This window comes from Phyllopteryx taeniolatus, chromosome 11 (genome assembly GCF_024500385.1).
Source record: "Phyllopteryx taeniolatus isolate TA_2022b chromosome 11, UOR_Ptae_1.2, whole genome shotgun sequence".
Taxonomy (NCBI): domain Eukaryota; kingdom Metazoa; phylum Chordata; class Actinopteri; order Syngnathiformes; family Syngnathidae; genus Phyllopteryx; species Phyllopteryx taeniolatus.
Genome location: NC_084512.1, coordinates 21252579 through 21278616, shown reverse-complemented (window position 1 = coordinate 21278616; position 26038 = coordinate 21252579). Strand labels below are relative to the sequence as shown.

The 26038-nt window shown below is 41.6% G+C and overlaps 1 protein-coding gene across 33 annotated transcripts in view; it reads left to right on the top strand.

The window, feature by feature from the left end:
* Nucleotides 1-26038, top strand: part of LOC133485932 (ankyrin-3-like) — a 124813-nt gene that overhangs the window by 15199 nt on the left and 83576 nt on the right. For 8 of the 33 annotated variants that reach the window (XM_061790354.1, XM_061790352.1, XM_061790350.1 and 5 more), the window contains exon 1: nucleotides 13212-13631. The exons of 2 other annotated variants lie outside the window; for them this stretch is intronic. In XM_061790354.1, the coding sequence (XP_061646338.1) occupies nucleotides 13509-13631 (123 nt within the window). In that variant the 5' untranslated portion in view covers nucleotides 13212-13508. Of the gene's footprint in view, nucleotides 1-13209; nucleotides 13632-26038 lie in introns of those variants that run through there. 23 more of the 33 variants (XM_061790351.1, XM_061790344.1, XM_061790341.1 and 20 more) reach the window with 5 other exon arrangements.

The window sequence follows — 26038 nt, the reverse complement described above, 5'->3', positions numbered from 1 at the left end:
AAAATGTTTGGAGTGGCTGGCGGACCGAGTGTATTGATCCGTCATACACATCCGTTAGCATCCCTGCGAATCCGAGGCGGAGCTCCAGCTGCCCCATTTCTACACGAGTACATCTTTATATTTATACTTCGGCTTGAGAGCAAAGCAAGCGCCACCGCCGAGCAAATGTGGACATATTTTATTTAGATTTGGCAAGCGCCCTCCCGTTGTCACTTTTGTATCTGTGAGTGATTTATAATGAAAAAAATTATATATATCCGCCGTCTGACCTCCTTTTGTAACTCCTCCTGCTGCACCAGCCTGACTCCCTCGCTTGGCAAGGAGCTGTTAAAAACATGGAGGGTGGAATTTCTAAGATGGAGCAGACGTGAGCGCAGACGCACACTTTGTAGGTGACGACTGCAGCGGAAGGGTGGGAATGATGTAATGCTCTCGTCTTTTAGATCAGTGTTCCCCAACCTGTATTGAGCCAAGGCACACATTTTACATGAGAAAAAAAAAAAAAAAAATCTCATGGCACACGACCAAACAAAAATGTCACAAAAAAGTGGTGACCCGTGACACGTTTGTTGTGTTGGAGCAAACCATTTAATATACCCAGCAATATAGTCACAGCTTAACCGGCTATGTTGCGACTCTAGACTGGATCGTGCTTTTAATCCGAATTAAAACCCTAATAGCCCTTTTCGCATCCCCCCCCTGTTATTCTGGTAAATAATGGCGAGGGCCCGCTCTATTGCCTGTGAGGTTGTGTACTCCTTTCCAGCTCTTGAGTGGCTCATTTGTTGATCTCCTAACCAGATTAGCACTTGTCTGATTAACTGCCTGAAAGCGCTGCTGTCATTCTGGGCCTGCAAGGAACGTGCGTTGGCCTCGGCTTCATGTGAACTCTCGGCGTGTCGGCGTTGTCATTGTCAGCTGGCTTTTGTGTCGTCTTTTGATACGCTCTCACTCTCTCGGGGTCCCAAGTGGTCCCAGATGGCGATGATGAAGTGAAGATGCAAAGAATTGAAAAGGTGAGATTTGAAAGCCTCACCACATGGATCTCTGATGTATCAAGACTTTGTTATTTTCCATTGGGACACGAAGAGTTGGTGAACAATACTTTTTTTCCACACCTCATATAAAAGTGTATCTCAGTAAATTAAAATATCGTAGAAATTTTCCTTTATTTTAGCGGTTCAGACTCTTGTATTATACAGATTCATTAAACACTAATAATGACTGGTAACCACGTAATGACAGTTTAACAACAGTGTAATAACAATACAGTGGTACCTTGACTTACAATTTTAATTTGTTCCATGACCAAGCTCGTAACTCAGTTCATTTGCATATCAAATGAATTTCCCTCATTGAGATGAATTGAAATACCAGTAAACAGTCTGCTCCACGCTCTTTGCGAGTGTTTTCATGTTGTATTTGTATTTGGGACTGTCTGTCCCGTTCAATAAATGGCTGAAAGTGCATCAGCGACTTTTTTTTTTTTTTTTTTTTTTTTTGTCATAGGTAAGGCAACTCTAGGGTCAATACGATACATCTAGCCCATTCTAGCTATATTACAATCTTGTAATTCTAGATCGCTACAGAAGGTGGTCCAGTGTTGCCATGGAAACGGCTAATGTTATTTTTCTCCTGACAAGCCACTGTCGGCAGAATTTACCCTCTGCATTAAAATGATCTTCTGCTAATTTAAAGACTAAAACCTGATATAAATTATGAACAAGCCCTGAGGCCACTGGAGGCTTGCTTTTAACCCCTTAACCTCGTCCCCTTTTCAATGCGGCCCCTGCCTGAGCGGCCATGACAGGTTGAGCTCTGGGGATGAGAATGTGAGGACACACTTTTTGAGAGGGAGACGCGAGTCGTCGTCGCAGATAGATCCACGCGCGGCTGGTCAAACGTGCCCTCGGGCGGCGAAAGTTGGCGACTGGGACCCCGGGGCGAAGGCGCCGGTGGGGAGCAAACAACGCGCATCTGCGGCCTCGGCTGAAGCGCTCCCCGACTATGCAATCGCTCTCACCGTCAAACGGAGTGACAGGTCTGGAAATGTACACTGATGTGAGACTGCGGGCCCCAGCTGTCAAGTTAGAACAGCAACGGGTGGGGGTGCATGGCGGATGGGTTTTTTTTTGGGCGGGAGGGTGGGATATGCTGTTCAGGGTGAAATGAGTGGGAGGGGAGAGACGAAAGTGCGTTTGCTTATCAAACTTGGCAAGATCTCTCAGCTTTTTCGGCTTACGGGGTTTGATGAGTCGTCGCTTCCTTTTCGTCTCTCTGGGTTATTGCATTCAGTGATGGAGCCCATGATAGGCTCGGTGTGAGACGCGGCCTTATCGGAGCTGACTGACGGCGGTGTCGGTTTCTGAGCTATCGTAATGTGACAATGAACCACACTGAATGGCTTTCTGGTCAGGAGGGTAGAGTTCTCAATTTGACAGTACAGTGGTGCCTTGAGATACAAGTTCAATTGATTCCGTGACCACGTTCGCATCTCAAGCCATTTTCCCCCATTGAAATAAATGGAAATGTCATTAATCCGTTCCAGCTTCCCCCAAAAAACAACAAAACATCTATGTAATGTGTTTTTAATAATAATAAAACACATCTATAATATTATACTATGTAAAAACAAACATTAGAATTAAAAATAAAGTTTTTGTCACACATTTTCCTTCACTGCACGTGGTGCTGCTCATTCTGGTGCGCGTGTAGTTGTTCTACACAGAGGATAAATATCATATGGCTGTGAGTACTGTTATGTTATCTGTCTACATGTCTTTATGCACCGTTTGTGTTCAGAAACCTATTGCTTAAAGCTGCAGTGCGGAACTTTCACCCAAGCCACTACGAGAGGGAGATGGCTGATTAAGAGGAACAACTCCTCTTACACCTTGCTGTATTTTTCAGTATTTGATCTTTTACATTTCGTGTCGACGGTCGACATTCCCGCACTCCGCACTTGCTGGTGGCCCTGAAATTATGCATTTTACCTACGGTAGCAATGGGAAGAGCGCAGCCTCTTGTCTCCAGTTGGTAAATGCTAGCCCTTAGCGCTTGATCAGCTGTTAACTTCTGCCAATCGCGATTCTGATCTTTCTCTGCATCATCTGGGCTACAGTCTTTGCATGTTATATGAAACAAATAATTCTTTAGTATGGTAGATGTTATATTCAAAGACTACTGGCAAAACACATTATTTAGGAAATTAAAAATGCCCCTGACGAGACGTAATGTTTCTTTTTGAAAATTCATTTTGGAAGTATAACTCTTAACGTGCGTGTTACAGACCTTGTAGCAACAAATTTTACATGCTGGCTGAGTACAGTATGTTGTGAAATTAAGAGTGGCGCACACGCCAAAAAGCCTTAAGTGTTCTGGCAGCCCCTTTTTTTTTTTTACAGTCACAAATAGCGTCGTCTGTTAATGAATACTTTCCATTGACGGCTATGAATTATATTTTAGTGTAAATGTATCCATGTGTCCTGAATAATATACAAACTATAAATGCTGAGACAGTGTCTGACCTTTGCTCTGGTATAGATGTGGAATTGTGTGACAGGGTGTAAGTGGAGCGTGTGTGTGTGACGTACGCTGATGGCGCGCCGATGCGGTGGCCCAATGCGAGGCCTCCTCAGACGTAGCCATTCTTGGCACGTCTCCGCGATCCATCATACCGAGGGAAACACGACACTGGGTGAGGATGTTCCACCAGCTCGCAGCTGCGGGCGAGGCTTCACAAACACGCCGCTCTCATGCCGCCGTCGGGTTCCGCACGTCGACACGCACCCCGACACAAACTCACGTGGCTTTCGCGGAGGTTAATGTAAGGGGTGGAGTACGTCTGTGAAACTCAGAAGTCTCAAGTCTTAACAAAAGAGCTACAAACAAGGCCTAAGTTACTGTGGCAAAAATCAAGCAAGTCCAGTGGAGTCCCTGCAAAATTTCAAGCAAGTCGAGCCATTACTTGGATTAAGTTAGTCAAGAGTCAAGTCATACACGGTTGCTCAGTCACATCATATAGTCGCAAATTGGCCATTTTGCACTCAAAATCTGTACTTGTAGCTGTAACACAGTCACAATCACATCATTTCTTTAATGGTTCCAAAAGCACTCTCTGTATTGTCTATTACAGTGAATCCCTGTCATCACTAAATGAAAATCTGCAAAATAGAGAGCATATACATTTCTTAAATATGCTTTAAACACACTCAAATGTACTACAACGTACCTTTTAAACACATTTTAACATATTTGAACACATACAAAATATCACTTAAAAAAAAAAAAATACAGCGGGGAACACGATACTTGGTCTCCTCAATTAAACGCAGAGCAGACATGATAGTTCCTGTTTGACCCACTATCAGTGAGCTAAAGTGTGACGTTAAGGTAGCTTACCTGTCTTTGTGGGTTTTATAGTAATGGATGAATTTAGATGTAGTTGCCTGTGAATATTCTCATTCATCCAGGTCATAGGTTGTAGATGTTGGGTCTCTTTTCGCTCAGTTGCAAACCTTGGCTGTTTACATTCTCTTTTATCAAATACACAATTCTCGAATCCTCCCACCCACCCCAAAAAAAAAACAATCTTGGGCGCTACCGCCACGTACTTGCTTCGTGAAAGGCCTCTGCATTCCACATCATAGCATTATTAGTGGGTTGTTAGGTGTGTGCACGCCACACACACACACACAGACGCACACGTGCACACACACGCAAATCACTTTTCTTTTTAAAACAAAACAAATGGCACACTACGTTGAAAAATCTGATTTTCAAACGCAAACAGGCAAGATTTGTCGAGTCATTTAACAAGTGAAAGTCAAGTTGAGTCTTTCATAAGTTTTAGCCAAGCAAGTCCCATGTCCAAAAATTGTCGACCTAAGTCTGACTCGAGTCGTCATGTGACTCGAGTCCCCTCACCTTTAGTAAACACCATTTTAGGCCCTCGCTGAATGACTTGCCAGTAATGCACACAAACACCCCTGGACCGCACTAATGAAGGCTCCCGCAGACATGGAGATGACTGGCACAGAGAAAGCATTAGGCCAGCACATTCAGGCACCCACTGACGGGCACACGCATATGGTGGCGGCGGCATCCGCTGCTTCTCATGGGGAGGAAAGCACCGAGCTTGCCGCCTTTGATCGGACTCCAAATCGTAGAGCTCACACAGACTACAGCCAGATTTAAAAATAATAATAATAATAATACAAAAAGACTTTCCTCCTTTTTCACTTGCATCATTTTGTCCCTTCGGACTGCAGTTTCTCCGCTCTACTGTCTGTTATGCAACATTTGTGTCGAATTTCAATATGGTTTCAATACGCTGTACGGGTGGTTACCATGTCTGCTTCACAGTTATGAGGTTCTGGGTTCGAATTAGTGGGTATTATTATCTTGGTTGATTGTTGCCACGGTATTATAATAAACGCACACACAAATCAGAAATGTAGAATTCTGCCGACTCCCACCATGCTAACTGCTATCTACTCTTGAGGCCAATGTTAGGCAAAGTCAATGCTGTTTTAGCTAAAATAAGCGTTATTAAGCGTCATTAAGTGAAACGGTCTCGGTTTTCCTTCCGCTTGCCTTCACATACAGGCGGTGAGAGACCTTTGAATTCTGTAGGGATTGCAGTTGTTCAGTTAAGTTGAGTTAGTTTCGTTTGTGTTGCGCAAATCTAAGGAGATTGAAAACTATCTGTATATACAATCGCACAAATAATAGTCCACCTCCAGATAATTGACCTGACTGTGATGTAATGTTTATTCTCTCAAATAGAAAAATAATTGGAAAAAAAACAAAAAACTGTCTCAGAATAACTCAGCACTTCGCCCACCAGAGTGGCGGAAGGTTTCTTCCGAGTTGGAATTAGCAGTGGAATCACCCACGCTGGTGCGGAGCCAGTTCCTGTTCGTCTGTAGGCGACATATGCAACATTTCCGGAGTGATGCGACCATGACGTGACAATTAAATCACATTCTCTGCTCTGTGTCCCAATTTAGTTGTTAATTACCACAAATGAATGTGAAGCCCCTTCTTTTGAATCAACCTGAAGTCTCATTATGGTGTTCTTCTCCTCCGTTAAAGCTGTTAAAGGAAAAAAGTATGCACCGTTTACGATCTATTTCCAATTAAAAACCACTCAAGCCTCCTGGAAATGGTTCGAATCGGAAAAGGATGTTTTATTAATGCCCAAATTGATCTTCCCTCTCGGCCGCAGGTCGTCCATCATTTTGTCTGTAACACATTTCTGGGAAAGTCCTAATATGATTGGACTTCCTGCGACGCCACAGCAAAGTGTTGTGCTTTGATGGATGCGTTTAATAGAAAAGGAATGGGAATGCTTTCTTTAGGTTTATTTTATTTTATTTTATTTTGAAGAAGAAATGATGGAGACATTGTCATCACTGTAATAGCGGTGGCTACTTTTCAGCTGCCCTGCACTTTGCGGGGAAGACTTATTGCACCACTGCGGTTACAGGCAGACACTGGCCGCGATTGTGCAAGGCGTCCTCGGTTTTGCGCTCGCCAACAGACCGTGAAATTATTATTCCTCAACCTTTTTCCGTGGAAGACGGCGGACCGAGAAACGTTCTCCCGCACTGATACGATTCTTCATTAACAGGCAGCTGTTTTGTTCTCGTTGTTTGGCTATTGCGTTGATGCCATCGCTGTAGCCTGGAGGCATTGCAAGGAAAAACAATTAAGATTATTGACATCTTTTTCTTTCACAAAGCAATTTCATGATGAAATGGCACATGATGCAAAAAGGATGTAAGCATTTTGTTTTTAAACTTGAACATTGTTGTCATTTTTAAATGGAGCCTTGCTTGGCTCTAATTGCAGCTTGTGGTTGTCATAGTCTTATTCAGAAGAGAAATATGTTGGAAATTTTATGAAAAGGAGGCACCACGGTGGACTAGTGGTTTGCACGTCTCCCTCACAGTCAAGAGGTGCTGGGTTTGAATCTCAGCTGAATGGAATTTGCAGGCGTGTGGGTTTTCTCCACGTACTCCAGCTTCCTCCAACATTCCAAAATTAGGTTCATGATACTGTAATTGGTGTGGAAAATGGACACGTGGATGTTTTGTTGAACTACTTTTATAGTAAATACATTCAACTTACGAAAAGGACTATTACAGCCACTTGCAAAACGCAAGCCGCAACTTGGTTCAAGCAAGGTTCCAATTAAAACGGAAAAATAAATGTTTGCATATACATTACATTATGTGCCATTTATCATGAGATTGCTTTGTAGGGGAAAAAAAAGAAAAATAATAATAATAATAATCTTAATAGGTTTTCCTTGTAGTGTCCCCAGCGGACAAATAGCAAAAATAAGCAAGTAATTGACTCCCCCTAAAATGTTCATAATTGCCCATATTAATAGTTTAAACCATAAATGAAACACAAACTATGATCCCAAAACACGTTAACATAATTTCAAATTCATCTTCATCATGTTACCCTTAAAAAAATGGCTTACAGATGATTTAATTCAGAGAAGAAGAAAGAGAAGACAATGCACCAGAAGTGCACATGCGGAGAAGACTCTCCTAACTTCCCCCAACAACCCAGGTTAAATTGAGCTACTTAAACAAAGATCTGAGACTCCCAGTCGAGATATGTCACTTTTACTAATTTGACACTAATTCCTTTCCAGGGCTTCGGCGCCATCTTGTGGCACTTTAGGGCGTAAAGCTACCCTAAAGATATGCAAATAGGTGAGTTTTTCAAGGAATAATTCATAGTAGTCAACCTTATAGCGAGAGTTCACTGTATACAAAAACATACATTTTGAAGAATCAGCTGCGGCGATGATAATATTTTCAAAAAAAGCAAATGACATTGAACCACACAGCCCTGTGTAAATACCACCTCCCCTCCGTCTATGTATCCTGATGTAACCTGGTGTGTTCACCTCCTCGCGTACTTAGTTTGGGAGGAGGTCCAGCTGAGGCATGCTTGCTATACTCGGTATGCATCGTGACAACAGATGCACACGTGTAGTGCATTCACGACTTTTGTTTTTAAAAGACATGTGGACTAAAGGCAATTCTAAGCTGCAGTTTGTCCTCCCCAAATTCATTCATATCTGGTTTCGTGACCCACATTTTGGTTCTCATAACTGATGCATGAATGAGAGCTGTGGAAGACCCACTTTTTTTTGTGTGGACAAATAAATAAATGAAAAATGACAACGACACATCTGTTCACTAGTTCTACTCACCTAGAATGACACAAAAACAAACCTACACCCCAGCCTCAAGTCATTCAGCACTCTCCTCCTCCTCCTCCTCCTCCTCCTCTGCAAATGTATGGCTGCCCCTCTGTGGGCAAAGTGTGCAAGGACACTTTGCTCTTGTTTTTTGGTCATGACACACATTTTGGTAGGTTAGTGGGAGCAAAGTGGGTTACGTCTCGTTGTAATTTTTCTGCTATCTGGAGGAGAGACAACAGAATTAAATGATGGAATTGGGTGAATGATGCATATGAACGGATAGTATGAGGAAGTGTGTATGCAGCCTCTGGGTCATAAACCTGGACCGCTTGTGTATTAATGAGTGGATTTAATATAATGTAATATAAATACACTAAATTGAGGCTGAAATTCATCTCTTAATTGCATTTGTCATAAAAGGAAATTCCCCCATTCTCATCTTTGCATGACATCATAGCAAAACCCTCTCAGGTTATGTGTCGGTGTTGTGTTGGTGGATCTATTACTATTCCCCATCAGTCAATATTGCTGTTTGCCCCTACACCTTTCATTCTCGTCTTATGTCTTCCATTTGATTTGGCTGGAAGGGTTTTCTTGTCCAGTCTGAGATCCAGTGAGATACTGTAAATATTCACGCTTAAAAGAAGCTTTTGTGCAAGTCGAATCTTAGTGAAGATCAAAAGTGAGGCAAAATAAAGAAATATTACGTTCTCGAGGTATTGGTGTATCTTTTTTTTTTTTTTTTTTTGCAGAAGCCTCTGTAGCACATTTTCAGCATTCCATGGTACAACACTAGAGGGCAGCACAATACAAAAAGCGGCCAAGTGCACTCAGGATGGAAGAGGAGGCTGAACATTTTCCTGTTTTCTTTTCTTTTTCTTTAAAACAATTACACGTGCCTTCTGGAAGATAGGAATAATTAAAAAAAACTATTTATTTACTTGTTTATTTTTGCTAATTTCACTATTTTCTTTTTGTATGTCAATTTAAGCATACCTAATGTTCAAATCACCTTAATACTTAAAATACTTGTTCTAGAACTTCCCAAAATTATTTAAAATGATTCAAAGATATATTTTTCTCCAAAAATATATGTTATATTAATATCCCTAACTCGACCCTCAAGTCTTTTGTCATTTTTTTCGTGTCCTTTGCCAGACGATGCCATTAAAAAAATAAATAAATAATAAAAAGGTCATGAATAATTTAAGTGTATATGTGCTTCGAGGGACTTATGATACTTCAAAAGCATCATGAAGCCAAGCTGTAATATTATTAAAGCTATTAGTGTAATTGCTTATTGTGCGCCCTCAGCGTGACCTGTCAAACTCAACCCCCCAAACACACACACATGCTATACCCCCCACCCCCCTCCCAAACTGTTGGTTCCCCAGCCGGGATGCACTGTTGTGGCTGTAAAGGTCAAACGGTCAATGAGATTGTTGCCTCGCTTGGCCAGGTTGCACTCTGGGGAATTTTCCGAGTGGGAGCCGAAGACTATGAGCAAAGGAGCTCACCGGCATTGATAAGAAATGGACAAATGAAGTACAGTACATTTCACAGCTGATTTCTGTTTTCAGCGAGGCTCAGGAATGACTATAATTACAGTAAGAATTCATAAACGTATTCTATAAACTACTATAACCCCCTTATAATAAACTGCTTTATACACAATAAGGACTATAATCCCGCTAGACGCTCAAGTACCAAACTGCACAAAAACAAGAATTATCAAACATATTGTAGCCAATATTTTTTGGGTTTGTTTTCTAGTTTTTAATATTATTAGACCTAAAGAAGATAATCAAAATACAGTATTAGGAACAGCTCTCAATAGGATGTACATTAGTTATACACCATTCTAAACTACCACTGCGATTATATGAGTTTTTATTTTATTTTATTGGATATTATTAGACTTTGCAGGTGTGTCTGTGATGTAGCTTGTTTTAGTGGGCAGCACAGTAACCTAGTGGTTAGCGTGTCTGCCTCACAGCTCTGTTTGGGATCTCGGCTCCTTTGAGGAGTTTGCATGTTCCATCCGTGCTTGCGTGAGTTTTCTACGGGTACTCCGGACAGATGGATGAATGGTATTTTATATTTTTGTGCTGCCTATAAAAATACAAGTGACAGAATGAACAGTTATTATTGTCACAGTGGTCAGGCAGTGTTACAGCCCCTTTTGGGTTAGGAATTACATATTTGGGACTATTTCGTGCCAGCAAATTTGTCATTTTGTGTCCCGTGGCTGTAATATTTTGGCACCTGGGACTAAAAGTCAATGGCCTTATGTCTGCCTGGCAACATGCCCGGAAACGGCGGGTGGAAAAGTTCCAAAAGGCGTCAACTCTGGAACTTACTTGTGTGTGTGTGTGTGTGTTGGAGTAAATGTAGTGCCGTGATTTGACATCTACCTTGGGAGTGTTTTTTACTATACAAAGGTTTCCCCCTCCCCGGCCAGCTGTTAGGCTACACATGGACTTTTATCAATGAAAACCTTTATGTCTTGCGGCTTTTTACATTTAATCGACCATTTCACATTCCTAGATGATTTTTGGTACCGCCACCATCCATGTGCACATGTACCCAGCCCCCCTTCCTGTGACCCCCCCATCCCAATCCTTTTTCTCACCTCTCCGCTCTCCTTATCCATCCATCCTATCCTCCCCGCAGCCGCTCCATTGGTCCTCGCCTAGCAACGGCATGATCATTTGGCATAATGTGACACCCCCTGATGCACGATGGGGCTGAGAGTAAGCGTCACCCCCCAACATCACCACTTTCCAAGGCTGGTGGTTGCATGGCGTTTGAAAGAAAGATAACAAAAGAGGGAGGGATAGATTTGGAGGAGAGAGAGGAGAATTTCACGGGTGCCCACCGGCTATGCGTCCCCTGAGGCTTGTCCGAGCCCACCACCTTTCAGCAATTTCCCTATATGGTCCCTAATACTCCCTCTACGGGTTAAAGACGTGTCCATTGATTATGCTGCAAAAACGACAGGCACATGCTGAGGCAGCCTCATGGTAGTGTAAGGACCCGGATAGGCTCCTTGCGACGCCGCACGTGCAGGGATAAACACAAAGATGGCTGCCACACGCGCGGCCAATCTGCTGCGTGTGACGTGAGCGTGGCGGCTGTGAAGTACATTTGAAATCGGACAGCATTTATTTGTATTTATTTTTATTTTTTGTTTACTTTACTCTTAGGCAAAACAAATGCACCTCTGGTCCTTTTTGACCTATCACGACGTAATATGGGGATCCTGAGCTTTCAAAATGCAAACGTGCAAACATTTATTAAATTCCTATGTTTCGTATCGATCGCTACTTGAAAGGCATTGAAAGAATCTCATGGCGCAAGTAAGTACATGCGAGTGATGTGGATGGTGGTCCCCTCTTTCCCCTTCCCCCCAAAGTGACATTCACAACCTCCTCTCAATCACAATTGTGTTTTTCAACATGTGGTTTTATGGTGTACAGGCAAGTCTGAATTGAGAGTTGCGCGCCTTCAGTGTAGCACTAACTTGTGCCAGTGCTGCCTGGCATGTTCTACTGGGAGAGATGCAGCATAATTAGGAACAAGAAAAAGAGAGTGAGAAGGTCTCAACTAAACTCTAGTATTAGTTGTCACCACAGAGGCGAGAGAATAAATGCCTGAGTATTATTGTATGCTCTATGAAATTGTTCATATATATACACACACACACACGCGCACACACAGTACTGTATGGCGCTGCCCACAGGAGTCCCTCAGAAATTTGGTCACCCATAGAACATAAAAACCAGAACAAAATATGTACATATGTAAATTTGAGTCTACAGCGTTCACAAATTCACCAGTCCACAAATTTTGGGCTCAGTCCACTGTGTATCCACATAGTCCCCTTACAAAATATTTTATTTTGTTTATTTTTAACTTGTAAAGAGACTGTGGACACTCTAACTCTATACAGTGGTAACCACTAGTAACATTCTGAAATGAAACATGAAAACCTGACCCTTGTGTGTGTATAGTTGAAAAGTTTTTCTTCAGTACTCATAGAGTGATTAAACACTGAAGTACTTTTCAGAGGGCAAATCCCAGCCTAATTTCTACATTAAAAATCACTTTATTTCTTGAATTAATTGACTATTTCGTTTGACGTTATATTTTAGTTACTCAATATGGGGATTTTTTTTATTTGCTATGTGCTACAATCATCAAAATAATACATAATTTAAATTTGAAATACTTCACTCTGAGTGTGTGCAACGTGCAGTTCATGTCTATAATTTCACTTTTTGAATTGAACGACCTAATAAAAGATTAACACTATTCACGTGTGAGCATGATTAACAAGAACTCGTGAATGCCAGTGATGTGAGCGAGAATGTGCTTGACATGCTCGCGTAGTTTGAGTAGTGTTGATGAGAGCAAGACGTGTGGGTGTGAGAGCATTTGAGTAGTGTAAATGAGAGCATTTGACTAGTGTAAATGAGAGCATTTGAGTAGTGTAAATGAGAGCATTTGACTAGTGTAAATGAGAGCATTTGAGTAAATGAGAGCATTTGAGTAGTGTTAAATGAGAGCAAGACTCGTGCGCATGAGAGTGTTTGAGTTGTCCTTATGAGAGCCTTTCAGTAGTTTGTGTGTATGTGAAAGCATTTGAATAGTAAGTGTGAGAGCAAATCCTGAATAATGTCCCTAACGGCCCCGCATAGTTTTCACCTGTGCCTTCATTTCATTCATTCTCGCACGCACGCACAGACACAGAGACACGTGTGTATGGTGGGGCGGCGAGGACCATTTAGGAGGATGGAGTGAAACAGAAGGTGGTTGCCATGGTAACCACTCCCCTCGCAGCCGCCCTCCATTCTCTCTCTCTCTCTCTCTCTCTCCCTCCCTCATTCCATCCATCCCGTGCCGCTCTTCCCTCCAACCCGGTTTGTCCTCACCTCTCGGCTCACGCTGCCGCCCGAGGAGGGGGTGGAGGAGGAGGAAGAGGAGAAGACTCCTCTCCATCACTTTGAAGTCTAGAAGAAGAGAGGGAACGGACCTTAGCAGGGCAGCAGCCACAAGGAAGGACAAACAGGATACTCGCAGAAACACCCAAAAGAGAGAGCCTACGCTTCTCCATTCTCTTTTTCAAAGGAGGGCATTTTTATTCCCTTTCCCCCCCTTTCCTTTTCTAAACTGATTTTTCCCTCTGGGATCCCGGGTTTGTCCACCGCGGCCACCGTCGTCTAACTTCTCCGGGATCTCAGGTGAGGCGCGCGTGCCGCAAGCGCCGTCGGCCGTCATGGCTCACGCGGCCTCCCAGCTGAAGAAGAATCGGGGGGAAGTGGATGTGAATGCGTTGGAGGACGAGAAGGAGAAGCGGAGGAAGAGCAGGAGAGCCACGTCCCGGGAGCAGAAGCGAAAGGTAAACGGAGGAGAGGGCTGGCTGGTCGGCGGCTTCATCTGCTCCCCTCCACCGGCATCGCTGGAGCGTGACTTTCTCTCAATTGTGTGTGTGTGCATGTGTGTGTACGTGTGTGTGTGCATGTGTGTGTGTGTGCGCGCGTGTTGGACTCTTGATATAGGATAAGGTGCGCTTGGAGGTCACCTCAGTGCACAGAGTTTCATCTAAACACATCTCTGTTAATCATTTAATATGGACCCTCTTCTTGAATGTCACACTGTCTATTTAAATTCATTGCTGACCTTGTGTGTATGCATGTACTACATGTGTGTGTGTGTGTGTGGTTGCACGTGCTTCAGTTCTGAATGTGTCCTCCAAACCTGCCATGAGTTTTGTTGCAGTTCCTGTGTGATCATTTTCTAGCCTGTAAAGTAGAGGTTTCCAAACTTGGGGTTGGGTCCCAAAATGTGTGGGGTTTTTTTTTTTTTTTTTTTTTGGGTTGCTGATTGTCAGAGGAAAATGTTGTGTAAGAAGGCATGACATTTCTTGGCAAACGGCTTTTTAACTAGTATGTTTTTTTTCTGCATTCTTTGTCATTAGTTTATGTACAATTTGTTATTTTTGGTAAGTTCAGTTCATTGGAAGACTCAAATGACAGTGTTTTCCCCACATGTACAGATTTTTTTGGGGAAACCTATCCACCATTATTCACTGAAGAACTCCGCTATTTGGTGTTTTAGTGCTCAGGCCAAAACCCCGTCTTATATGAAATTATTGCTTTGAGGCCATCTTGATGCCAAGGAACTATGTTGAAGTGAGAGGAAGAGCTTCATTTAGTAAGGCCATAGCCCTGTCTAATATAGAAGTAGTGCTTTGCCGCCATCTTGTTTCATCTATAAGCTCAGTTCCCCTTGAATATTGGAGGAACACTGTATAACTAGCTAGATCTGAAAAAGTTGGAGAGATCAAAGTTGGTGTGATCTAAGCAGACATCCGTCCGTCCATTCTCTACGCCGCTTATCACGGAGCCCACAACCTTTTGAGCTCAAGCAGATGTGCTAACTGTGCTGGTTCAAACCTCATTATCCATTTTCCTATTGAGCTTGTCTCATTAGGGTCACGAGTGAGCTGGATCTCATTTGACTTTGAGGGCAAGGTGCACCCTGGACTGCGGGGGGCTGATCGTGCAATGCAAACATGCATGTTTTGGGGATGTGTTCAGAAGCTGGAGTAAACTCAGGACTTTGACTGTGAGGCAGATGTGCTGACTGCTGTTTCACCGTGCTGCCACAAACAAAATTAAGTAAGTAAACACCGCAGTGGCAGTGATTGTAAGCATAGAGATGTAACTGAAGACATTCAAATAACCCTCAGCTCCAACAATAGCACCTTACGTAGAGCATACACAATTGTCATTTTCAAACATTGTTGGAGGAATGACCAGCACAGATGTATATATGGCATTAATAATAGCAGAAAAATCCTCTCCCGCTGTACTTGATTTTGCAGCAAGAGTGCTGAGTAGATTTGTGTTTGCAGTTTATTTTTGTGTAAATGTGTGGGCGCACTTGTGATGCACAGACAGCCATGTATAATGCATACACGGCTGATTTATTGATGACTGTGCTTTTCATATGATGGAGAGGATGCACACGGGCTTCCTCTCTTACATGTCCAATGACACACACGCGCGCGCACACACACACACACACATTTTGGTGAAAAGACTTTATCGATGCTTATTAATGACCCGGAACCACGGGTTGATCCAGTTGTAACTACTATTGCGCCGAATGAAAGCAGCAGTTGCGTTCCGTGTGCTGACCACAAGGGATCTTGTTCGGTAGTCTAACGGTGACATTTACTGTACTCTACTGTGCCCGAGGGGTGCCTCGGTTTTAAATTATGCTGCTGGCAATGTTATTTGACCCGAGCATAAACAACAAGGGAGTCATCACGGCTCTAATCATCGTCATTGGACACAACATTAGGTACATCATAATATATCATTCGTATTAGGAATATAATCGTAATATAAGGAGACATTTAGGTGCCACTCATTATAGTATTGATGCTTATGTTGTGACTATCTATCCATCCGTCTTTTACATAAGCGTATCCTCACTAGGGTCGCCTATCCCAGCTGACTTTGTGTATGAGGGAGGGTACACCTTGGACTGGACCCCAGCCAAATTTTCAGTCTCCAGACTTAAGATACAATCGCTGTATAGTGGCAGTCAACTCAGCTTATCTCACTATAAGCAGCAATTTGGCAAATAGTGAGCAATTCAGTATAAATTCCATTTGTGTTAAAATGACAGCTACACATCCTTTCCTATTCATCACTCTCTGTCCTTTGAATCACTTTGTCCATTATCTCACCTTGACTTAGCTTATTATTAGCTCTGAACGTTCTCTGGCTGATGCTGCGAAACTGGTAACCTACAAAGTCATCGGTCACCCCAGTGAGTGAGTGGATTTGTCACTTGTCCCCAAACTTTTTTTTTTTTACTACTCTTCCTCCTGCTTGGTGGCCTTCCAACTCTTTCTGTGTTCTAATGACGGATGACAAAGTCAGAGATACATGCATCATTAAAGAAATGACAGATGTAGTTACAATAAGGGCACTGGGGAGGGAGTAAAGTGCATAATAAAACATGAAAACTCTTATGTGCGCCTCTTTAGTATGTTCATAGACGGAATTTCAGTTGTACATGTATTCCAGGTCAGGTAATAGCAGAAGAAGCTCCCTTATATCATACTGCAGCTGCCATGACTAATGTCTTTGCATCAAACTGCTGTGAGTAAGTGTTTCTCGACTCTCAACGCCATATTTCCCTGGTACGGAGCAGTTATAAAAAGTCCAGTATAGATATTGCAATCTTCCGAGGGCTCCGTTGTTAATGTATGTTTGATTAGATGTGAGTGGCATAAGTCAAAATGTAGTGAGGGATGTTCTAAATGAACTTGCGTGAGGTGTTTCGAATGAGTCCTGCTGCTTTTATCAGGCACCACTCACTCCGCTGTGGCACTAATGGAGTCAGTTTGCGATGGCACAGGCCAACTATTGAGCAACTTGGTCTTTGTGTGTGTGTGTGTGTGTGTGTGTGTGTGTGTGCAAGCATGTGCGTCTGTGTGTGCCAGCTACATGTTACTGGTAAGGCAACACTGTGTACTAGTTGAAATCTGCGCGCAACTGCCGTAATACTACTCGTGAAAATCTACTCGGACAAAGAGCGTACTATTATGGAATTTAGGCTGCATATCTAGGATAATAAATAAATGCTCAAACAGGTTTGCTATCATTGATGTCAAAGCTTAGGGCCCAATTCGACACACTAGTGGAACAGATGTGTCTTACTAGTCATTTTTTGCCACTACCAATGTCGAGTGGAAGTCAGTAGCAGAAAAAAACTTTGACATGCTCGTAGGACAACTACATGTTACTAGTGAGACAAAAATAAAAAACTAGTGAAGCGCTGGATGTTATTCACTGCCAGCCTTCCCGGTTAACACACATATTTGACTTCTAAAGCCGTCAATGGCAGTGAATGTGTTAACTCGTAGAATTGACTAGAATCGAATGACTGCTGTAGTTTTAATATTAGGACTAGTACTAGTAAACATAAACTAATAAAGTAATTAAATGTCATACAGTAGTGGAGAAATTGTTACTCGACAGTTGTTGTACTAGTGCGTTGAATTGCCATACTACTGAGGGCAAAGAGCTTACTTGTACATGGGGCGGCAACTATGGCCTCTTGCATGTTCCCCCCCCCCCCCCCCCCCCCCCCCCCAAAAATACAAAAACGATTTGTCAAATAATTGTCCAACATTTTTTTTTTTCTTGAAGTGAAAATTCTATTTAAGTAAAACTATTACTTTTGCTTCATTTGAGAGGCGTGACGTTTGCCTTCAGGTTGGAACTGGAAACCTTGCTTTTCAATTGAACTAATGCCAATATGCACTTTACATGAATGACACAGTTGCTACACTTTATTCAGTGTGTTCATCCCCAACTTCCCATTATGTACTGTAATTCCACCTTCCTGGGATATTTATCGGACGTTTGCCCGTTTGTGTGTTTGCTAGACCTTGGAATGACTCTTAGCTGGAGAATGGCGGTGTTTAAATTGGGTGTCAGCCCTCAAGCCCGTTGGCAACAGTGGCAGCAAGAAGACTGTGCTTGGCCGAGGTGGGAAAAAAGGCAGTAGGCGAAGAATGAGGCCATTTAATACATTTGTCTTCTATTTGTTGCTTGTCTTGTTGTCACTTCTATTCACCTACAGCTGAAACAAAGCCGGCAAGCGTGTTGCATCCCTTCCACTCCTCCTCCTTTTCCTGAGGAGCTCATAAAAGATGGAGGTTAATGAATTCGGTGCTCACGCTTGCCTCGGCTAATTGCGTTGGCTGTGGGAACTCCTCCCAGTGTCACAGAATGTTTGCATACACAGCGCCACCGGCTAGACGGCCGTCTAGTGTGGCCATTGCCAAGCTTCTGCTACTTTTACTCAGTGGTATTATGAGACGTGTGATACGATAAGAATGTGCAAGCAATTTTTTTTGGTTGCATTTTTAAAATAAATTAATATAGCACTATACTGTATGAAAACAAAACAATCAAAAATAAATAATCATCTAAAGAAATCAACAGTTTTTCTTCGTATAATTACTGTATGTTGAGACAAGCAGGATCACGTGCCACCAAAACAGGCAATTTCATGAGGCTTAAGAGGATGAGAGGATTTATTATTTGGGCTGTAATATTGTCTCTATGGTGCCTCAGTAAACCTGTGAAATATGAATTAAAATCATCCACGTATTCCTGAGTCGCAGACGTTTTGGTAAATTGATCAGACACTTATTCAAGATATCAACAAGGCACTTTCCCTCAATCTCTACATTGTTGTGACCATTAAGACAAGAGACCAATATCACGTGGTTTGTTGTGACACATTTTGGTTCACTTGCATTTTATAATTTTTTTTTAACAGTGTGAAAAGAAAACCAACCAAGTGTATGGACCAAATTCAACCATTTCTTTTAATCCACTGCACGCTTCCATTGTTCTACATGCTACATGCAACCACAGGTTGTACTAAGGATTGTTCTAATTATTGATCCACGTCTTTGGGGGTCCCCTGGTGGTGGCGTGAGGGGGATGGCGGGCTTGTGCTGTTTTTCCTCAGCGAGTAACTGGAAACCAGCACATGTATGCATTTGTCTGTCTCGTGTTGTGTATAGTTGTGGTCTGCCACACTTGACATTATCCAGCTATTTACCGCACTACTCAACATTCAATGTTGATGTGTCTTCCAGTCGCATTGGCGGGAGTGCATTGAAGAGTCACAAGGAAAAGGACTGGAGAAGTAGGTCTACTGTAGGAGAAGAGAGTAGATAAGCACAAATAGAGAGAGAGGACATTTGTGTAAAAAAAGAGAGATAATGCAGACTGCAAATAGTTGAAGAGAGAGAGAGAGAGAGAGAGAGAGCGAGAAAGAAAGATGGCAAGCCTAAAGGTCATTTGAAGGTGGGAGGCGTCTTTTCTTGCCTGTCCTCTTCCGCTCCACGTGAACGCTCACTCCTCGTGCTCGCTCTGACGATGTGCTGCCCTGATTGGGAACCGCCAGATGGGCCTTTATGCAATCACTGGGCACTTTACTGGGGGTCTTCGATAGAATTTCGGTTCCTACGACGGCAAACTAACCCGTATTTGCACGGAAGTCGGAACAAGTCGTCAATCACCAATCGCGAACGCAGTTGTAACGTTACAGTAAATATTTGTGAGAAAAACACTTCTAGGCTGTCATTATAAGACAATCAAATAGCCACCATTCACAAAGATATAATATGCCCAATGGGAAAAGGGTAATGACCTTGAGAAGACATTACAAAATAAAAATATCACCAAACGTATTGATTATTTTTGTACGCAGGTCTGTAAAATGAAACAAAAGGTACAGTACAAAAATATCAATCCGGTTCCCCCTTGTTGTTGCTATGTAGATTTCCTTGAGTTTTGACAACGTTCACCTTGACATTATTAACACATGCTAATGAGAACACTTGTACTTTGTAATGATGTCATTACAGTGGCTAGATGTGTTGGGGGCAGGGGAGGCCCAAGATGGAGGGAAAAGAGGTGGCTACCAGGCAGTGCAGACTTAATGAGGCATCAGTGGGATGGAAATCTGAATAACAACTCTCAACTGTGCCTCAAAAGCTTTTTTTTTTTTTTTTTTTTGCTATTTGTACGTTTGTGATATACAGGTACAGCTCAATAAATGATTTGATTTCAGTCGTTCAATTGAAAAAGTCAAACTCATTTTATAGATTTATTGAACAGATAGGAAAATGCATTTCAGAAGGCCAATTCCTACATAGTTTCTACATTGGAAAACATTGGAATTGTTTCTTAAAATTGAAAAATTGAAATTTGTAAAATTCAAATTTCTTGTTAAACGAATTAGGGGATTTTTTTCAAGATGTAAATTATCACCATCCAAAAAAAATAAAATCAAATAAAATCATGAAATATTTCACGATGTCATGTGTGTAGTGAATGTGTAGTTAATCTCTATAATATATGAGTTTCACATTATGACTTGAACCACTGAAATACAGTAAATGACATTTTCCACGATGCAGTACACTATTCTAATTCATTAAGATGCATATGTGCACCAGTATATAGCGATAAATCTGTTCCTGTGGGAAAGTTAATTCACTCCAATTATTACAAGACTGGCTGTGTTAAATAGATTTTCTTATTCTTCTGCATTTTTAATTATTAATATATGGCACCATAATATGATATTTGCTTTTGCAGGTTTGCGGTACATCACTGTGGTGTGTTTGCAAATGCATAAATGGCAGGTGACACTGGGAGATAAAGCTCATTCTATGGAAATGACACACATGTATGCATACACACGCACGCAGCAACTGACCCGTGGGACTCACGCCTGCTCGGCTTGATAATTACTTTTTTTTTTCTCCCCTTTTTGGGTCCACCCCCACCACGAGGCTGCTCCCAGTCCCCCACTTAACCACCTGCCATTCTGATGTCACATCAGAATCATCTTTATTTGCCAAGTATGTCCAAAAAACACTCAAGGAATTTGTCTCCGGTAGTTGGAGCCGCTCTAGTACGACAACAGACAGTCAATTGACAGAGAACACTTTTGAGACATCAAGACATTGACAAAAAAAAAAAAAAAAAAAAAAACAGTCACTGGGCAGTAAAGGGTTGCTAGTTATCTGGTAATGCTGGTACATTTATTTTTATTTATTTATTTATTTTTTTGACAATTGTGCAAAAAGATGCAGAGTCCTCTAGCACTTAGAGCAGTTCGAATGACTAATATTGCAATAGTCCGGTGCAATGACCATTGTGCAAAGGGCGCCGAGACTTCAAGGAGTGTATGCGGTTTAAAGTGACGAGTAGTGCGATAATCTGGGACAATGTTGATTGTGCAAATGTTGCAGATACTCCTCAATCAGTGTGCACAGATAACAAGAATAATGTAGCCAGCCACTCTATCACTATTTTGAAAATTCTTACAACAGCAAGCAATAACTTTGTTGTAATGTCACTGGCAACTTCATAAAATAAAAAAACTACAAAAAAAAGTATTTCTGATTTTATTGACATTTCTGGCCCCATCATCCAGCCCAGTCTTTTCTCGTTTTACCCCCAGTAGAAGCCTCTGATCTTGGGGAAGGGCTTGGAGGTGCCCCCCCCCCCCCGAGTAGACTGTGGAACTGAGGACATACATATGCTGTGTTAGAACAGATCGATGGCAAAAACACCTCTTCAGCGTTAGTGCTTGCACGTGGCTGTGTTGTTGTTGCCTGCTTGGGGGAGGATGGAGAAAAGGGGGCGTGGGTGCGCAGGTGTCCGGAGCAGGAGTTTGGTGTATGCGTGTGTGCGCAAAGAAGAAAGACATTCAGATTCATGTTGAGAGGAAGAAAATATTCATCATCCTGCACCTTGCTCTCTAATGAAATTCCAAACATTAGACGCTCCCTAAACAAGCTCCAACCTGAGTGGAGAGTACTTCTTTTAAACCTCGTGTTTGCTTCTTTTTGTGTGTGTGTGTGTGTGTGTGTCTGTGTGTGTGTGTGTTAAAACACATATTACTATTACTGTGTGAATCACTTTAGCCCCTCTATAATGTCCAACTAATAGTCTCATCTATAACACATGCTTTGTCATAACACACTGGGTGTATTTCTGCTTCTGTCTTGAAGCCAACATTTTTTATTGTACCCTAAAGAGGGTAATTTACAATGAAAAGGTACCCTTTATTCCAGTATATATATATATTTGTTGTTGTGGTTCAAAGTGTTTTCACCTTCACCGTGTGGCTTTTTATGTGCAGCACTGCAAAATGTATGAGCCTCGTTGAAATAATCAGATTTGTCATCTGCTGGCTGGTACAGTATTATAGTTGCGCATCTTTAAAAGCATGCACAGGCCCTGTGCAGCAGGAACTAATCCAGCATAACGGTATCTGTTGGGGAAAAGGTTGATTGTCGCTCTAAGGTGGGATTGGTATTCTATATTTTGCACAAGATATGTGATGGCTAGGGATAAAAATAGACCTTTATACAAATTATTTGGCTAGATTTTTTGAGGATGCACTAAATAAATGCTGTGGGTTCTGTTTACAAGATGCTTGAATTATTCACAAAGCGCAAAGCGCTTGTTCTCCACAAACATGTCAGGGAACCTAACATAGTGAGGGATGGAAGAGAATTTTATCATCCCTCCAAACACTGAGCATAGAACATACCGAGAAGACACAATACCGATTTTTAACATCTCATCGATTTGAATTTTTTTTTATACAGTGTTACTCCGCCTTTTCACAATTCATTATTTGCAGCATTTTTTGGGGAACATATCTGCCATTATTCACTGAAAATGCATCAAAGAGTGATAAACACAAACCATGGGATAATCACTCAGGATTTCTATGAGACATGAGCCTCTTGTGACTTGGATCCCAGAGAAGAGGTAAACTGCTCAAATGTAGCAAGATTATGGGTTTGTGTGTACCCTGCTTGAAAGATACATAGAGCAGGGGTGTCAAACTCATACTTAGTTTGCGGGCCACATTTACCCCCAATTAGATCTCAAGTGGGACGGACCACAATATTTGTGGCTTAGAAGGCCATAAATAACAGCTATTCAAAATTTTCCCCATCGTTTTGGTGCAAATAATTAAAAGTACTTTCGTAAAATACATATATTACATACACACATTTATTCATTATTATCTTATTATTTTTATTATTCTATTATTATCACATTTTGTTGCAAATCATATGAGCAGTTTGAAATTATTAACCCAAAATTATTTCAACAGTATGAATCAGTGAGCGTGCACCATTCAGTTATGCATCCTTTGTAAATGTATACATAAAAATTTAAGTTGTGGCAGTGAATGGAAAAAATAACAACAAACCAACTTCTTTTGAAGTGAAGCTTTTGACTGAAATTTTGTAATATTCAATGTCTAAAAACATTTCTACAGGAGGTATTTGTTTTCACAGTGTGAACATGGCACACCATTTTACATTAGTGTGCTCCTGAAACTTGGCATTGTTTGGCCTTCACAAGTGCATCAATGTCATTTAAGTGTTGTCAGTGTACCCTCCAGTGGACAAAAATAGCAACAAAAGTTACTTAGATTGAAAAATAGCAGTGAATGTGTTCTCCATCCCCACAGGCCGGATTGGACCCCCTGAACCCCCAGTTCCGGCCCGCTGGCCGTATGTTTGACAGCAATGACATAGAGCATTCTTACAGTATCAAATAGCTCCACAATGTATGACATGCAAGAATGAGGCCGGGGGGGAAAAAAAAGTAATTTTAACATTACGTTACATTATTACATATTACAAATTCCATTTGCCACACGTCAAATGTATGCTAGCATGAAAATGATCATCGCTTCAATAAATCCACAACGAGCAAAGGTATACTGAAACTTGACTGATCGGTGTTGTCAACCAACCATTGGAGGGTAGTTGTAGTTTTATTACGCTATGTTATGCACTCTGCTTGTACACGTTGTAAATGTTTACCCCTCAAGGCCAGAACATTAATTCAGGGTGGGTTAGCTTGTGTTTGATGCTATAGCAATTTAGCTCCGAGCTCCGCTTATCTTGCCAGGAGTTCACTAACATTGTATGGGATGCATTTTATTTAATTTATGTAGATTTTTTCAGGTATATGTACTTTGCTTCAGTATTCATTTTTCACAATACTTTTGTTAATGTTGTTACTTTTACCAGTGTGTGTGCTTTTTTTTTGTACACAAATATTTTTACTTCTACCTAAGCACATATTGTGTGCACATACGTTTATAGCTGATCTGAACAAGTTTTGTATTTTCACATTCCAAATGGAATGGAATACCAGCGCGAATCCTATGTGAAGTAATGCTAACTTCCTTAGCATGTTTTAGCATGGGGTTTAGCTTCTCTGTTTAAAGTATGAATATCATTCTAACTAGATGCTAAGCATAGCAGGCTACGAGAGGTGTGTTCAAAGTTGTGCCTTAAGCGACACTTTTGTCACTGGTCAGCATGATGTTTGAATGTGATGCACTGAGACAAAACAATTTGAGTTTGACATCTTGGTAGTGGCGTTGTTGCTGACAAAGTGGCTGTCACCGTGTGTGTGTGTGCTTGTGTAAATGTGCATGTTTGGTTGTGTAAGTGTCTGTGTGTTGCTGATAGGCACACTGTCAGCTGCGTTGACTCTCATGGCGGACTTTTAACTTTTGGTGGGACCTTGCCTCCAGACAGCCAAAAGCTTAAATGGCCGCTTCAGCCATTAGGAAAGACACACTGCAATACAAAATGAAGGGACACTTGCTTAATTGACCAATTCCAAAGATAAAATAACACAGCTGTTCCAGCTGTCGTTCTATCGTATCATCTACCATTCTTGCATGTGTTCATTCTGTAGTTCATTCTATTGTTTGTTTAAAAGGACGTTGGACTGTTCATTCTGTTGTAGTATCATTCTTTTTCTTGTTCTGTCGTTCTTTCTTTTGTCTCGCGTTATATCATTCTCGATATCGTTCTATTGGGCAATTCTTTGTTCTGTTGTCCAAGCAAAAGTTTGCACGTTTAATCTATTTTTCAATCATTTCAGCTGTCGTTTTGTTTATTTGTTCTGTCATTTGTTATATTGTCTATCGTTCTATCATTCAATTGTGATTTAGTTTGTACTGTTGTCCGATCAAACGTTCTTTCTATTGTCTAGTTGTTCTATCATTTGGTAAATCTATCGTTCTATAAATCGTTCCAGAGGTGGGACCAAGTCATTGCTTTGCAAGTCACAAGTAAGTCTCAAGTCGTTACACTCAAGTCCCGAGTCAAAAGTCCAAAGTCCAGACAGGGAGGTTTATTGCTCTATTTATCCAACCACTCTTCTCAGTTATTGTTCCCTCGATTGTTATCATTGAATTATTCTGTCATACTATTTTTTGATTTGCTGTCTTGTTCTATGTTTGTGGCTGCATTCTTCTTCTTCTTCTTCCATCTGTTGCTCTATCTGGCGTTCTCGATTTCTATCTAGTGTATGCCCTATCATTTCATGTCGTCTAAGAATATAGGCATTTGGTGGCCAAAACAGTTCATTTACAGTACGATGCACTTTGATATGAAAACACAGAGTTAGTGGACACACAGCAAAGTGGATCATAGCACATTCAAGGTTGTGAGTGTATTGGAGGCCCTTAGTCTCTCTTGACCTTCACGAGAGCCTCTTGTGCCTCAATGTGAACTGTAACAGGACACACAAACCCAAAAATGTGACCACTATGCCCATCCGTTCTCTGAAAATCTTATCCTCCCTTGACGTATATATTTTTTGTTGTTGAAGGTTTGTGTGTGTGTGTGTGTGTGTGTGTGTCTTCAGCCTTGATTATCGGTCTGCTAAAGATGCATGTGATGGATGGATGGATGGATGGATGGTTGGTCGTGGGGTCAGAGAGGGTCAGCCAACACGCTCTCACACAGGGTGGGCAGTGGTGGTGCTCAAAGTAATGTCACTCATAGATTTTAGTGCCACACTGCAAACGCTCTTAAGTAAAAGTGCTGCCGCCCGCAATATAAATTGTCTGTCCCGCACGAAGGCGACGTCCGCCTGCCACTGGCTATTAGCTTTATTTTTACCACTCAAATCTAAAACGATGATTATGTTTACACTCACAGGATACAACATTAGGTACACGTAATGAAATCCAATATGAGAGCTGCATACAAAAATATGCCTTTGTGAAACATAACACAGTAAGCCTTCATTTATTGTAGGGATGCATTCCAGACCCACCTAGTGAAAATCTGCTATATAGAGAAACCATATAAAAAAAAATTTTTTAGAAATACTTTTAGCTCTTTGACAT